At 41.7% G+C, this 16,713-nt stretch overlaps 1 protein-coding gene across 2 annotated transcripts; it reads right to left on the bottom strand.

Moving 5' to 3' along the window:
• Nucleotides 1-1,832: 1,832 nt before the first annotated feature.
• On the bottom strand, nucleotides 1,833-15,792 carry tfap2b (transcription factor AP-2 beta). 2 transcript variants are annotated; one of them, XM_033649046.2, is made up of 7 exons: nucleotides 15,587-15,792; nucleotides 13,008-13,466; nucleotides 11,508-11,562; nucleotides 10,253-10,472; nucleotides 9,781-9,899; nucleotides 8,678-8,819; nucleotides 1,833-2,884 (listed from the first exon to the last, which is right to left on the bottom strand). In XM_033649046.2, the coding sequence occupies exons 1-7, from the start codon at nucleotides 15,632-15,634 to the stop codon at nucleotides 2,596-2,598; spliced, it is 1,332 nt and encodes a 443-aa protein (XP_033504937.1). In that variant the 5' UTR covers nucleotides 15,635-15,792; the 3' UTR covers nucleotides 1,833-2,595. The 2 variants fall into 2 exon arrangements, with proteins under 2 accessions (XP_033504937.1, XP_033504938.1); XM_033649047.2 differs by lacking the exon at nucleotides 15,587-15,792 and adding an exon at nucleotides 13,766-14,706.
• Between the last annotated feature and the right edge of the window lie 921 nt (nucleotides 15,793-16,713).

The raw sequence follows: 16,713 nt of genomic DNA, 5'->3' as shown, positions 1-16,713 counted from the left end.
TAAGCAAAAATAGGTTTTCACTGCAGCTTATTAAGGGAGACCTACATATTGTCTGACAGACCTATAGCCTACATTTAGTTGTATTGGTAGCCTTGCTAAATATTTTCTTGACCGGAAGCTGCCTGAGTTAATTAGCCTAGTGAAAAGCTGGTGTGTTGTTGTTTTTTTTTCTTCCGTGTTTATTGTTTTGTTTTCTTTGGCTTGTTTGTTTATTGTTCCAGCCAACCTGTCGTTGTTGTAGCCACTGATGCTCAGCAGCTTCCTGTCTTTGTTGAGCGAGAATCGCTCGCGGACATGCGGGTGCTGAACTCTGCACCTGCGTCACGCGGCGTTCCACTCCACGGGTCACACTGAGCCCGCGGGACACTTCCCTCTCTCTCCCTCTCTCTGTTTCTCAGGCTCCCTATTTTCCGTCTCTCCGTCTCTCTTTCTCATTAGCTTTCTTTCTCTGTCTCTCTCTACTTTCTCCTCCTCTGTGTGTGTGTGTGTGTGTCTCTCGCGCTCTGCCGTCATTAGCACACCGGCGGTAGATCCCCACCGCAGAAGCGGGCCCGCGAGGCACGATTCTATTCCCCCTGCGCGCGTGCGAGGGAGAGAGAAGCCTCTCTGAAACGAGGGCCTCACTGGCCGGAAAATACAGCCAATTATCTCCCTGGAATAAGGCAGTATCCATCATGGTGTGTGTGTGTGTGTGTGTGTGTGTGTGTGTGTGTGTGTGTGTATTCATTTCAGAGGCTTTGCAATATATAGCCAGACTCCAGACCACTGATATTTTAAACCTCACAAAGCTATTAAAACATTATTATTGTTGTTGCTTTTGTTACTATCATTTATAAATTTTAATCTTGGACCACACATGCCATAAGTAGCAATTTAATTTTACCCTTAATGTCCATATCCGCAATAACAAAATATAAATCCATAATTTAAAGGACCATTTAGCACATTTTTGACCCCATAACATGTTAGAGTATACAGTATAACTAAAAGCTTAAAACATTGAACAAACCTATTGGTCATCCCTACATGAATGCACTCTTGTTTTCACATATTTGAAAGTACACAAGCCTTAATAGAAAGAAAACATTAATATTAATTAATTAATATTAATAATTTTATGTTCATATGTTGTCCCCTGAAACAGTGAGAGTGTGACTCTAATTTTTTTTTTTTTTTTTTTTTTAGCCGTTTCAGTGGTGGGGTTACTTTTTTATTTACACTGTAATCAAAGATTATATAAGCGTAAATGATGGCAGGGTTGAATTTATTTTAAAATAAATATCTGAAATATTAATTCTGTTTTTTTTTTAATTGTTCCTCCTAATGATTGAAAATTTACTGTCCTCTGCAATAAACAATTGGTTAAAATGAAAAGAAAAATTAAATTTAATGGTTTTCTTCAGTGCGATTGTTGGCTCATTAATTAAATTTTAATGAGTTTTTTATTTTTATTTTATTTTTTTGCCTAAACCAGTATGACATTTATTATGTGGTGAACAGACAACAGTTGTTAAAACATAAACTCACATTTCATTTAAATCAGAAAGACTGGCAAAGATGCCCGGCCTGTGAATGTGAACCATTAGGCTGTATATAACAGTAATTAAAACTATTAGTGTTGGCATCCAACTGCAATTTCAGTCATTCAGAAAGTTGCATTTTCTTTTTAATCCCCCAGATGTACACACTTTTGCTTAAAGGTGTTCATTAATATTAAATGAAATAAGGTAAATAAATTAATGAATATTACCATGTTTCACATCCTGAATGGATTAAACTAAAAGAGACAGACCCCCAGTCTCGTGGAGAAAAGGCGCAGGCTGCACACCTCGCATAATAAAACACATGGTTTATTATCAATGTGATAGAAATGAAATCACTGGACAATTAGAAGCATGTCTACCCATCATCAGCACCATGACAACAGCTCTATAAGAACAGAAAAACACTGGATGAGTCCTGCCTCCCCCCGCCGGCTCACAAAGGTCGAATCACAGATAAATAGGCCTACTCCAAAGTAGCTGGTGCACCTATTTACACAACCATCCATTTAAATTAATATAAATAAATATTTACACACATAAATTAACTCCCTCCCTCCCTCCTCGTACTTGTGTTAAGTCACCAGACAAACCTGTTTCACAGATAGAATGCTCATCACCCAATCTTCATACCCACAATGCTTTTTCTGTGTGAGGACAAACACAAGCGCGCACACACACTCGCTCAGACACACACACACACACACACACACACAATGTTGTTTGTTGGCTGCTCACAGCATCTCAGTCTTACGGGATGCAGGCAGGGGGAGCGAAATGGATGTAACACAGTAACCATCATGTCCTCAGGGGAATGAAAAGAACGTAACACAGATGAAACATCCCTCTGTGCTCTCTGACACTGGCCCACAGGTGTCTTACTCTGCCTTTTTTTCTCTCTATCAAGCCTTCCTCCTCTTCCTCCTCCTCCTCCACCTCGGCCCTGTGTGTGGCAGGTCAGTGGCAGTGGTGTAAAGCTAGAAGTAACGGTGTAACGCCTCTGTCTGTGTGTCTGCCTCCCTTTTGGCTCTCCTTCATTGCCTCCCCTCCTGCTTCATTTCCGCTGCTTCTCCTCTTTGTCGGCCTTGTTGCCGCCGTCCCCGTGCCGGTTGTTGGGAGGGTTGTTGAGAAACATCTTGTCGAGTCCTTTGAGAGCCTCGGTGAGGTAGTTCTGGAGGGTGGTGAGCGCGGCGCAGATGGCGGGCGAACCGAAGCCGTGCGTGATGAAGGAGAAGTGGGAGAGGCAGCTCTGGATGCCGGGTTCCAGGATGGGGCTGGGCCTTGAGTTGCCCAGGGGAGTCCTATCCTGGGCCAGCAGGTCTGTGAACTCCTTACACAGCTGTCTGCAGGGGAGAAGACACAACGTCAGGAGGGAACTCTGACTCATCGTAGGGTTTCCCTAAAATAGTTAATTTATTTGAGATAGATTATGTCATACAGGCTGATAAAAGGTACTCCTCTTCTTCCGCTTTTCTTAATGTTTATACAGTTCCAGTGTTTGTAATTTTAGTGTTTTCCAAGCAGGACAAATGTCATTGTTTCCATTTAAATGTTAGTAGTGGAAGGGCTGACAGAATTTTGTGTACAAGTTTGAACTTTCTGAAAACCAGATTTTGTTTCTGCCACCTCTGCTGCACCTGCCAATCCAACAAAATCATGCAAACCTGTGTGTAACCTGATCAAAACATCTCATTAAGGTGCCCGCAGTCAATATGTAAATAATCAAACTGCAGAATTTTGAAGCACAGTAAGTGCTTGGTATTCAATTAGCACGATACTGACCCTGTCAGCAAAACAGTATAAAGTACTGTATGTGCAACTGCTGCCTATCTTTAAAACTCAGGGGATGCAACCAAATCAACCACCACCATCTTATTGAGATGCCTCTGTGGTGAAACAGTCTCAAGGGATGATAGTGAGGGTATTTTTCAGCATTAGCTGCAGATATTCCTGCAATACTACCTGGAACTGAATATAACCTATTAATTAAAAAAAAGAAAAAAGGCTGACAAAGCAGGAAAACATGTTATAATTTCACAACTCTAACTGCACTGAGGAAAAAGGAGCACATTCTGTTTTAGCTGCATTTCAGTGCATCTGTTATTTTTCAACCCAGGTGCCAGAATAAATGTTGGCACTGTTTCTGCAAACCATGCATATGTTACTGGTGTATGGATCATATGTTACATTTTGTTTATTTCATATGTAACCGATATGTTGAAACTAATTCAATTTTATGTCGTCAGTGGTTAACATGTTAGGTTAAAGGACAAAAAAAACACTTGGCAAGGATGAGGGTAAGATCATGTTTTGGCTTAAAATAACTGGTTTTGTCATCACAAACATGGCTGGAAATTTCTTAACAAGTTGTTACAAAAATACCAAGTTTGTTACCCCAACATGGCTGGGGAATACCCGGTTTTGTCACCATGATGCGCTGAAAAGGTCCTGGCATGCTGTTAAAAAATACCCGCTTTTGTCACCACAGAAATGGTTGGTCATGTCCTAACAACAACGTTGATAAAAACTACCTGGTTTTATCGTCACAAACATGGCTTGAAATGTCCTGATATGTTGATAAAAAAAATACCCGGTTTTATCACCACAAATGTAGCTGTAAATGTCCTGACATGTTTAAAAATACCCGGTCTTGTGACCACAAGCAAGGCTCGTAATGTCCCGACGTGTCGTTATAAAAACAACTTTGTTGCCACAAACGCAGCTGAAAATGTCCTGACATGTTGTTAAAAAATACCCAGTTTTGTCCTCACGATCACGGCTGGAAATGTCCTGAGATATTGTGAAAATACCCACTCTTGTTGGTCTTGATCATTAGTCTGCTGCTGTGTGCTATGTGGCAACCATCTTACCTAGGTGTCATGCCATCTGCCATCCCCACCTCCTCTTAATGATGAGAAACTCAGCTCATATATGTGTAATGTGAATTACATCACTTTAGATGTAGATTTAAATGTTGATATGTATGAAATGTACAATCCATGGTTTGCAGAAACGTACAATGCCAATTTTTTGTTCTGGCAACTGGGCTGTATTTTTTTTTAATTTCCATGTCCTGTGGAAAAGCAGCGCAACAGGACAGATTAAAAAAACAACTGTGGTGTCAATAATGTAACAGAGCAGTATGTTAGGATAATAAATTATGTTGTTTGAGCTACCAACTGTGCTGTGCTTTTTGACAGCAAGGCACCTGTAAAATAATGTTATTTAATGGATTTTAAAAAAAGCGAAAGCAGTGATTCACCCTCAGCAGTATTCTTGTTTGGGTGGGAATGACTGTAAAACACCACTTGGATCATCACTGAAACCCAGACTGATAAAGATTCTCTCAGATAGTTCAGCAGCTCCTGAAGACAGCATGACTCCACCCACCTATTCACTGGGAGAGGAAACTAGCAAAAGCTTGGTGCATCAGTGCTGTTTAATCATAGCTAAATGAGGTTTTAGGTTTCATTGGCACAATTCACCACATGGTGCGTACTGCCCACCCTCTGCTAGGACAAGCCCTAAAACTCTCTGAATGTTGTGTGCCAAATCAAGATATTTACAAGAGAACTGTGATGTTTTTTTAACCCTATCTTCCCTTTATCAGCTTGTATGACAGTCAGTTCCAAAGAAAAATTGTCCCCCTGATACTTCCATTTTTAACCTCTTTAAGGAATGTTCAGTGTATCCAAAGCCTAATTGTGCAACAATGCTTTCTTTCAGCTTTTCTTCATTTACCTGTTTAATTTTATGATTTTTAAAATGCTTTTGGAAATCAGTCAGAGAAATTAAAAACATTAACTGGATGCAGTCAACTGCTACAGTACATCTTAACCTGAACAGAGTGGCAGTGCTGAGAGAGTTTTCAGTGTAATGAGAGTATTTAATTCACTAAAAAATTTCTTCTGGCTCAGTTGCATTCTGACATACTGAATCTGTGAAGAAGTTTACAACTCTTTTTTTGTTTTTCCTTTGCTTTAATGCTACAACAAATCCATTTCTTTTACTGACTCCACTGAACACCTCAACTATAAACACATAATCATTATGACGTCATACCAGAGGTGTGGACTCGAGTCACATGACTTGGACATGACAAAATCAAAAAAGATTTGCAATTCCACTTGGAATTTAACAGCACTGACTTGTGACTTCATTTGGACTTGAGCCTTTTGACTTGAAAATACTTAACACTTTCACCTATGCCCCAAAATTAAAGTAAAATCTCTAAAAAATTCACCTCAGAATCAATTCATTTCCCTTTATATCCCAAATTTACTAACACTGAAAGCTATTTGTTCCCAGGAAGTTGGCATAATCAATTACACTAAATTCCCCAGATGATCCACTTTGTTTGAATCCAACAGAATCCAGTTGAGTTGCAGGACAGAACCATGAAGGACCAATGTTACTTAATTGAACGCCAACTGGAATAAATAATACCAAAGATGATTTTGTCTGTGTACAAAAACTATGCAGTGCTCAACAAAAAATGAATAGCGGTGTGCAAAACATGCAGGTCCAAATTTACAGAGAACTTTCAATAAACTTCTTTTTAACAACTAAGTACAGATTTTAAAAGCATTCATTATTTTTGTAAATGTAATTTATTATTACTATGCACATAAATGGAGTTATATTGGTTAAGAGCACATTGTGACTCGTGCAGGACTTGAAACTCAAAGTTTCGGCCTTGGGGCTTGAGCACAAAGACCTTAGACTTTTTTGTGACTTGCAAAAGAATTATTTTGTCCCATCTCTGTGTCATACCATATGTGTTTGTTAAATTATCCTTAAGAATGGAAAAATAAGTTACCACAATACTTTCACAGCAAAAATGCACCCATAAATACAAGGCTAATGTCAACAGCACATATTTGAACACTGTGCAAAACACTAACACCTGATGTCTCCAAAATGGAGTGTAATAAATGCACAGAGCAAGAAAGTTGTGTGTTTGACGCCTCCACATTAAGAGCCAATCTTTCACTGTTAATATATGTAATTTAAGACAAGAGGTCATGAAATGGACCTTCGTTCTTCACTTTAGATTTCAAGCAAAAAACGCAGCAGTAAAAGAAAATCACGTCTTCACCTCGTTCTGCTTGTTAAATTTCAGCAAATCATCCTCTGGTTTTAGGCCCACATTTTATATTCAGGACCTCTCTCTCTCTTTCTCTCAAATTTGTACTTGCATGCCCCATGCACACACACACACGCACACACACACACACACACACACACACACATCCTGTAAGCGGCCTAAGGGCAGAGCTCCAGCAAATGAGTGACAGGCTGTGCAGGCCGAGCCCAGCTGGGGTTAGGGGAGTAGAGAGGAGAAGCCGCCACCCCGGGCTACACTCAAGGCTTTCGCTGTTGTTTTCTGACGACTTGAAACACTTCACTGCTAAATAATGAATTTCTAACAGGCAGCACCGACACACAGTATTGGAACAGGTTTGAATCTGAGCATCAAACATCCACCACCGAACACACCGTACATACCGAGTACATTGGGATGCACACACACACACACACACACACACACACACACACACACACAGGCAAATGGTTTATGCAGTGCAGACCAGCAGACTATTTATGCAAGCTAAAAATACAAGCCTCCTGAAGGGATCTTTGTGAGATGCTTTACAGCTTTGCTTGGAACCTTTTCATCTACAAAACTCATTCAGGGGAATAAATGGACACAGAGAGGGACTGCTCATTAATTGGCAGCGGGCGTTTTTCTTTCTTAGTCATTGTAAAAATAGGAAAAAAATGCAAAGTAATTCTGTGATTGAATCCACATTTAAAAATCCACATTACTCTCCTACCCTGCTTCCCTTAAAGAAAATCTTTGTCGCTCGCTTGCTGAAGGTAATCACAAGATCCTGGGTTCAATTCCACACTTTAACGGCCATAAAAATCGATTCATATAAATAACTTTATGAGGAGAACCAGTAAAACGGATCGCCTCTAAGACCAGAAGCAGAGGTCAAACACACACTGGCAACCTCAGAGTTCGTATTTAATAATGTGTGTGAGCTGTGCAGGCCAACTGAAAGTGTCCAGCATTAAATATAAAGTTATTCAGGTGGTGCTACTTTTGTTTGTAAGGTTCTTGACTTTATATAGATTTCAGCTCATTTCTTAAACAGCTAAATTTAATGTAGCTGCTCTAATTGTTCAGTGTCAATTAGCTTTTTTATTCCAGGTTAGATCCATATTGAATTTAATGTGTTTCACTAAGAAGATCTCACTCCAGTTTTTAAAATGTCAGTGCCATGCTCACTGTGGCAAGATGGACTTAGTGTGACGTAAAACACAGAGGATACAGAAGAGGTTTACACCCTCGGGGGGCCTTAAAGAGGGGCCACAGAGGCCCCAGGAAAATGAGAGAGAGAGAGAGCTTATTTTCACATTAATTTCATTCATCAGAAATGGAACTACTTGCAGAAGAAGAACCTGTTTTTCAGCCTGTATGTGGGACAATTACATAATTAAAATCAACAGCAAAGAAAATGTTTCCAAATGGCACCCTGGAACAGCAGAGCTTGTAAAATGAGGAGATTCTGAGCCTTAAATGCAAGGCCGTATAGGTTTTGTTTCAACGTTGAGGAGGACACATATGAAATGGATGAAATTTGGGGGTCATTTGCTAGAAAATTTTGAGCATCAAACACTTAATTTTCTGTATCCTGGTGAATTTGTATTCTTCATTTTGCGCATGATCTGCATCAACTGATAGCTTGAATGTCTTATATATTGTCAAAATATAAGTCCTCTGTTACCTTATGTTTTTGTTGCAGGGGGACAAATGCAAAGGTATGTCTCTCCCTTTAAATGTACACCTATGCATAACTGTATGGCTGCTTGAGTATTTCCAACCACTTTGCTTATACATAAAGACATAAAGTATTATGTATGTATCAGGGCCCTGACCTCGTTGGATGTGTTTAAATAGCTAAATTGCTCATTTAAATAATGAAACTAACACTAGAGTATAATGCCATCACCAGCCGGCATCTCTCTACATGCCACACTGCAGACATGCATTACATATCCTATGACAGACAACACCCTATAAAGGCTATAAGGCAGCAGAATCTAATCAAACGCTCCATCAAACTCACTTTGTCGCCAGCAGCATGTTTTTCCGCGTGTGCAGCTCGTTGGGGTCCGCGTGCTGCCGGTTGAGGTACTCGCTCACGGCTTTGGTGGGGAACTCCGTCTCGCAGATGTAACCGAAATCCCGGGCCAGGTGGACCGCTTCACCTGGAAAGAGGTAAAGGTGCGGTTGGAGTGGATGGAAATATAATGTGGAGAAAAAACAAGCTGTAGAGGATGAATGCAGGTTTGACTCAGTGGTGGAGAATTTCAGTTCTACAGCTTCCAGTGCAGATTTTTTAAGACGTGTAAGAGCCTCCCCACTTACTTTTTTATTTAAGATTGTATACGTTAATGTTAATTAATATGCTGCGACCACATTATTCCTGGGCACACGTGATGCTTTTACGCACCGATTTCTCTCCACTATCGTCCTCTCGGATGACGCAAAAACATAAACAACGTAGAAGTTTTATCGTGAAAATTTATTCATAATTATTTTATTATGCTTTTTGTAGGCAAGAATGATAACAAAATTTCAATTTAGACGTGTAAATATAGTGTAAGTAACTGTCAGTCAGGCAGTAAAAAATATATAAGGTTGTCTAAAATGGCAAATATTGAGTTTAACAAAAATATTCAAAAGAATAAGTAGAAAAAATATTGTCTTTATGTATTATCTAGTTGCAGGACATTGTTTCCTTAATTGGAATGACCAGATGTATAGGGAATATTATGAGAAACATGAGCTATATGCAAAATATAGGCCCATATAACCTGGCCAAATGCAGGTGTAAAACCGGTTAGGCCCAAACTGCAGCCTTTAATTAAATAAATAATTAATTAATCTGATTTGGTAACACCAGTCCTCCTCAGTTGTTCAGTATTGAATATTTATTTTTGTGGTATTGCACTACACCATTTTATGAAAACAGGGTCATTTTCATGTGTGGAGTGTGTAAGGTCATGACCTTTGCAGACCCATATTTTGACCATGAATGCTTTGTCAGATCGTTGCAATGAGGAGTTTAAAGTCTAAATAAAATGTTTGGTTTTTATGCGTTTTTGGAGTGCACAATTCCCCCTGTAGTTCCTGTATTTAAGGAGTTTAAAACGGTAACTGAATCACCTTCTACAAGAGATGTTAGTAATGTGACGTTGGCAGCTTTGCGTCTTCCAGCAGGTAAATTGAGTCCAATCTTCTCCAGCTTTTCTCTCAGACACTTCCCACCGTTTTTGGACTTTGCTCTGCAGAAAAGAAACGAGTTCGTGTAAATTGCATATTTAAAGCAGGGCACATTTATTGAGAAATGTTTTATAGTAGTAAAAAAATCCTCCCACATAGCATTTTATTAACGAATGACCAATATTCGCTTTAAAGTTTGGAAACTTTATAGTCATCAGCTTGTGCTCCAGTGCGTCTCCGGAGGTTTAGTTAATGTTAAGTAATATCTATGAGCTAAATGGCACAGACATGCAGAGGCCTTTTTCTACAGCGCAGGCTTTAATTAATAGATCCCCTGCATATTTAACGAGCCACAAGCTTTTCTCCATCCACACAGTTGTCCCTGCGTCAACATGCTCTCAGGCTGCAGTCGTACCTTCTCAACACGCCCCCCAACAAGGAGGCGTTGAGGCACTCGGGCGGGGACAGTCTCCTCTGCACCTCCCCTACGGTCACTTTGTACTTGGAGGTGGAGCTGAGCAGCGACAGGCGGCCCGGTACCGAGCAGAACACCTCGTTGATATTGACGGTGACTCCACCGATGAGGCCGTCCTTGCCGAGCATCAGGGAGCCCATGTTCTTGGGTGGCATGGGGACTGGAAGAGGGAAGGTTAGAGGCGGTGTGAGTGCTGCTCTTACATAACAACAAGGGGACTGAGTCAAGTTAGAAATCTTTCTCTCCTGTCAAACTTTGCGCGCTCAGAGGGCGGCCCTGGTCTAATGAAGCGCCCACGCGCTGGGCATTTGCTGTTATTTAATGTCGCGCGACATTCTCATTACAATATTATCGATTGTTGATTGGCTCGCGCTCTCAAATCGCATTAACCACCTCCCTGTCTTTCCTCCACGGCCGGTTTAACTCCCACCAGCACCAGCAGCACTGGATGCTCCTTCATCCCGCGCGTTAATGCGCGCGCTAATGGCGTAAAAAAAAAAAAGGAAAAAGAAAGAAGCAGCCAGCTCGTGCATGCATGCGTAGGGGCCAGTGCGAGGGGGTTTTGATGGCTCCACGGGGGATAATACCGCAGATTAGCTCTAAACGAGCTCACGAGATCTCCGTGAGCGGTGCCATTTATTACATCAGCGGCTTAAATGCCCCGCGGGGAGCTCAGTCACTCAACATCCCGTAACTAAATCACCGCACATCATCAGGGCGGCAGCATGGCAGCCTGTCAGCGACACACTGCCAGCGAGTCAATATACCGGGATCCTTTAACCTGGCTTCCAACTCCTTAGCCTGGGCACCCAAAAAACACAAGAGGTGGTGCGTTCAGGTACTAGGAACCTTTATAAAAGATGGAGTTGTGGCGCGTCTGGTCCTGATTAAATCCAAGTGGTGCCCAGATTTGCTGTTTTCATGGGAGAAACTGTAGTTGTACACACCATAAATCATCACAATGCATAGCACATATAGGATATAGAATTATATAAAATTATATAACGAAACAGGGAGGAAAGAGAGCCCAAGATGAGCTGGCAGCTGTGCGCAATATCAGCATATAACGCACAAATAAAAGCCAAATTATTTGATATTTGTACTACATCTGGTCAATTTTGTCATATTGTTGCATTTGTAGTGTGTGTGTGTGTGTGTGTGTGTGTGTGTGTGTGTGTGTGTTTGTGTGTGATACCTTTCTTAATTACTGATTGATCCAGGATGTTGGTGCCGTTGGTGTCCTCAATAGTCTGTTAGAGCCAAGATAAATACAAATCATTATAGTCTGCTTTATAAAAGGAGATCCATGCTGCCCTAACCCACTTAACGAGCATGTGAAAGTTATTTTTAGTTCCCACAAAATCCTCCTGGATTCATTTCAGGTGTCCAAAAGAATAAAACAAACGAATCCGATTAATAATCCATTCTCTCTCTCATTTAAAAAAAAATCATCATGACATGACTCATATAGACGAAGCTGCTCTCCCAAATTTAAAGCCTCATTCATCAGTCTCATTCATCACCCTGCGAGATAAATTCCTCTTTGAATAGACCTGCTGCTGTCGTCATTTCTGCACGCTCGTATACAAAAGAAGGAAAAAAAAACTTGTTAAAACAAATTTAAATGGGGGTTAATAAATGCATGACACAAATACGCAAAGCCAGAAATGAGAATGTAATGTGGAGGTTAAATGGCAAACAATTCGTGATGGTTGTGCCCAGAGGGGAAACGAGGGGAAGATGGAATCATACACAGCTCACTATAAAGTCTACAGCTGGCTTTGTATATTCTGCAGCTTGGGAGGAACAGCAAGAAAGAAAAATCTATATTATCCCATAAAACAAAATGACAGCCTTCAAATTCTGTGAATTCAATGACAACAATAATATGCGTAATAATAATAATACTAATAATAATATATAATTCAAATAAATAAAATTTTCACACAAAATTATAAAGGTAAAAAACAAAAATCTATTTTCTACATATTAAAGTTAATAAAAAATATTGCAGTATCTTTAGACTTTTCTGCTTTAAATATATATTCATCGTTATGTCAGTGAAGAAGCAGCATCTGAGCTCCATGCAGCAGTTTGTGAATTATTCCACATATCAGCATCTTCTCATCAAAGGAGATGTCTCAGCTCTCTGAAGATGCTTTGTTTAGCTGTGGGCCATTTGCGTTTAGGCTACAGCTGCTGTGAGAGTCCAGCCCTGAGGGAGCTGCTCTGAGTTCACTGACCTTAACTCTAAAGGCGCGGAGACAATGAAGAAGACAACTGTCAACGATTACAGATCCGTTTCTTCCATTACAATATCTTTTATATTCTTTAATTTAATTTAGATGTGATGTTTAATGACATCCAAACTAGGGGATTTTTCATGCAGAGTTTGTATACCTGCAGTAGGTTTGTTTTAGTTAAATATAAACTGCCATTACTGTAAATTAGAAAAGTTAAATTCATAATTACAGTGCACACATTTTGTATATGCTTTTACAATGATATACAATAAATTATATTATATTTGCAGTGGCATATGTGGCCCCTGACTTGCAGTGTACCTTTCCTTGCTTATAGTAATATCTTCAAAAATATCTTTTCAAAAATTAAACTAAAAATATAATCATAATTGGAACTGGAAAAATATATTTACTTTCACCCCTGTAAGTCTCAGCTGTGATCTCTGACTCACCTGAACATCCTCCATACCGTGCAGCCCGTGCAGCAGTCCGTCTCCCATCCCGGGCTCCAGTCCCGGGTGAGCGGAGTGCAGCAGCACATCAGGCCGCCGCACACCGTAGTCCCTCCGCGGGTCCAGCCCGGGCAGCTGAGGCAGCGAGGCCCGAGGCTGCGCCAACAGAGCCGAGCTATCCATCCGCTCCCCGGTGGCGTCCTGCCGCTGCCGCGCCCCCCATGCGCTCTGCTGGCTCTGGTGCAGGGAGTTCAGAGAGTACGGGTCGCTGACGTGGGAGTACGGGTCCTGGCTCTGGTAGTGAGCGAGCGGCTGGTACGGCGGCGGAAAGTACGGCGGCTGGAAGTCCGACGATGGCGCGTGAGACAGCGGCGGCGCGCTGGAGTAGGGTCCCGCGTGCGATACCGAGCCCAGCTGGGACAGGCGCGAGCTGTGGCTCGAGACACCGTCATGCCGGTCCTTCAAGAGGGTGCAGAGAAGAACAGAGAAATCAAGTCCATGCAGAAATGGAAGCACATTATACTGAAATAAAACCACATGGAGGCCTCGGACTGTGATGCATTTATGAGACTATATTGCCCCTGGTGATGTAGCCAAAGTAGCCCACACTGCCATTGAATCTCCTGAAAAAGAAAAGAGCCTGAAGGAAAAATGTTATGGCCTAATTTAAAACCTCTCACAGCGAAAACCTCCCAGCAGTGTCTACACATGCACCGTTTGCGCAATTCTGAAATAGATTCTGAGTGAAGGAAACTCACCGCAGTGGAGTAGGAGTGAACTAACATTTGTAAAGCCTCTGCTGGTGTCACGAGCGGGCTTACGGTAAAACAGCAGGATAGCAGAGATAGTGTCGGGCCAAGATGGCCAAACTCATTCCAGGTAGAAGCAGCGCGTGTGTGTATATCTGCAGGCACGGCCTGGTCTACAGCTCCACGCAGAACCTTCCTCCGCCCGGAGCTGCCGCCGCTCTGAGTGTGAGCACCGAGCGCCCGCCTCTACCCCCGGTATACGGTGTAATTGTTATTCATGACTGAGACTTACAGGAATATTAATGTGCGCGAGGCAGGGGACTGGCGACACATGGAGCGTGAAGCCTCTCGCGCAACCGTGAGTGACGTTTAAATTCCGTGGAGAGCCGAAACGCGCGAACAGCAGGAGATAGAAAGAGGAGTCTCTCTCGCAGGAGAAAGCGAAACAGGGTGACCAGACAGACCCGTGAGGAATTCCCCCATCACCAAAAATACGCACTTTGGGGGGTGCTTTTATAGGCAAAATCTGACGCAGGGAAAACACTTTGTTGCCATTGGAGACACTTTTGCACACACCGTTTCTGCGCAAACACTCCAAGCCAAATTGGTGGATAACAGTATAAACAGGGGTTGTTGTAAAGCTCACCTAGTCAACCATGACACTAATATCACCAGGATCAATGCCTCTGCTCATACCGGATAAAACTCAGCCTCGTGCCAGCACAAGACCATGTAGAAAATGGTCACACCAAAGAAAAACCACTTTTACGCACAGACAATAAACACCTGCGCAAAGGTGAAACCGTCTTATTCCGTTTAACCCAAACTCCAGCCTGCCAACACAACACTCCTGCAAAATAAAGCACGTCTCATGTAGTGCTGCAGCTGCCTTTTATTAACCCACTGAAAAAAAAACCACCCGAGACACTACAGGGGCGCACGAGGGGCTCGTGTGAACGGTGTCACGAGTCAAAAGAAGCGATTAAACTTTATATTGTAGACTCCGCCGGCCCCTTCTTCGCCCTCCTGGATGACTTGTTTAACAACATTATAGCCTCTCCCCTCCCTCGCGCCGTGGGAGAAAAGCCATGTGCGGCACGAGACAAGGGTTTCCCACCGGGCTGAGCCGAGGGGCCTCGCGAGCTGCCCTTTTCTCCCCTTCGTGGTGCTTTGTGCTCGAGCCCATTCAGCGCGAGCCGGAGCAGCGGTTTCGCCCCCATGCGCGGCGGTATTTCTCCCCTTCCCCTCGCTCGTTTTTAAAAAATTGTTGTTCTGGGACCAAAGCCAAATGATTTACATACTTCTGACACATCACCGCCCCGCTGACCCTGCGTCTCTCCGTTATTTCTCTTTTGCTATAGTTTAAAATATAAGGCATTAATTTGTAATTTTTGCTGCATCACTTGTCTATTTCTAAAATCTATTTAGAGATATATCAGAGGTGGAATTATTATTTTTTTTAATATGTTTTAGCTTGATTTTTAAACGTGAATTTGCGCAAAAAGCGCTGTATTTGAAATAAATCCCACATCTGATAATTAAAGAACAAGTAAAATACAAATTATATTTATCCAGTGTCACATATTTTTTCCGTTTTACCCCATATTCCAAAAAGCAACATAGCCACACACATAAAATATTATAAACACTTCAAAACATTTGAGCGCAAATGTGCCAAATGTAGTGAAACATCCTCCACAGTCTCCACATCAGTAAAATATCAGGCCTACAGCTTCCTGCAAACACCGCACTTATCTCAACACTTCATTATCCCCACACAGCTCCTCTTCTAACTCCTCACGACCACAAACAGACGGACGGTAACGTTACCTCATAAATATCTTCATACTTGACATTCTCAACTAGTTTCCACAGCATGGTCGCTTCTCCGGTGTCGGTAAACCGAATGCAGCCAAGTGAGGCTGGGATGTCTCAACTCTCTCTCTCTCCCTCTCTCTCTTCCTCTTCCTCGCTCTTCCTCTCTCTCCCTCTCTCTCTCCGCCCTCTGTAAAGTCAGGCAGGCTTTGTGAATGGGGAACCCCTGTAAAGACTCCACTACTGTTAAGAAGAGCTATAGGGCGGGCTGACAGCAGCAGTAGCAGGCTGCTCCATCTGAGGAAATAAATACAAAGAGTGCATGTTTTATTTATCACGTATCTCTGTAATTTCCAAAAATAAAAGCACAACCAGTTGGCAACCGCCTTTCATGAGTGCCACACATATTTGAACATCTTTTGTGAAGGGTGACTAAGAACAAGGGTGTCACATGCAGCTCAATTTGATCTCAAGTGGGCCAGACCAGTAAAACCACTGCATAATAACCTATAAATATCAACCTCTGCAAAATTTTCTTTCATTCTGAACACATTCACCCATTTACCAAATGAAGAAGAAAGAAAAATATGTGCAAATTCAACAGTATGTCTTTTACATTCAGTCAGTCTGCTACTCACTGTCATTACATGTGCATTTTTTCATAAAGTAGAAGCTATTGATGAAGCAGGTTAAGTCATCCCCAGCAGGGTTCCACTTATATAGTTTTCAGATAGAAGTCTGATGCAGATTCTTTTGCACTGAAGCTGCTGGTTGAGAATATTTTACACAATGTTTAATATCTTTAAATATGACCATTGAAAGTATTCATTGTTATTTCAGACAGCTGTATTCTGGTCAGAGTGGAGAAGCCTCTAAGGAACCTGAAACCTCTCAGCATCAACATTAAGTGTGCAAAATCATGTAGAGGGCCGGGTCGGACCCTTTGGTGGGCCAGTTCTGGCCCCCTGGTTGTATGTGTGACACCTCTGACTTAGAAGCGAGTAAAGGTGTTGCAATCTTTCTTACAGTGTCTGAATTATTATTATTATTATTTGGAGCAAAGTGAAGCACAGACTGATAACTTATGACATCTAACTGAAGTTAAAAAAAACAAAACAGAGTGTAGTCATTTAAATATTTCA

This window comes from Epinephelus lanceolatus, chromosome 13 (genome assembly GCF_041903045.1).
Source record: "Epinephelus lanceolatus isolate andai-2023 chromosome 13, ASM4190304v1, whole genome shotgun sequence".
In the NCBI taxonomy this organism is placed as follows: Eukaryota; Metazoa; Chordata; class Actinopteri; order Perciformes; family Serranidae; genus Epinephelus; species Epinephelus lanceolatus.
This window is presented reverse-complemented; position numbering and strand designations above follow the sequence as displayed.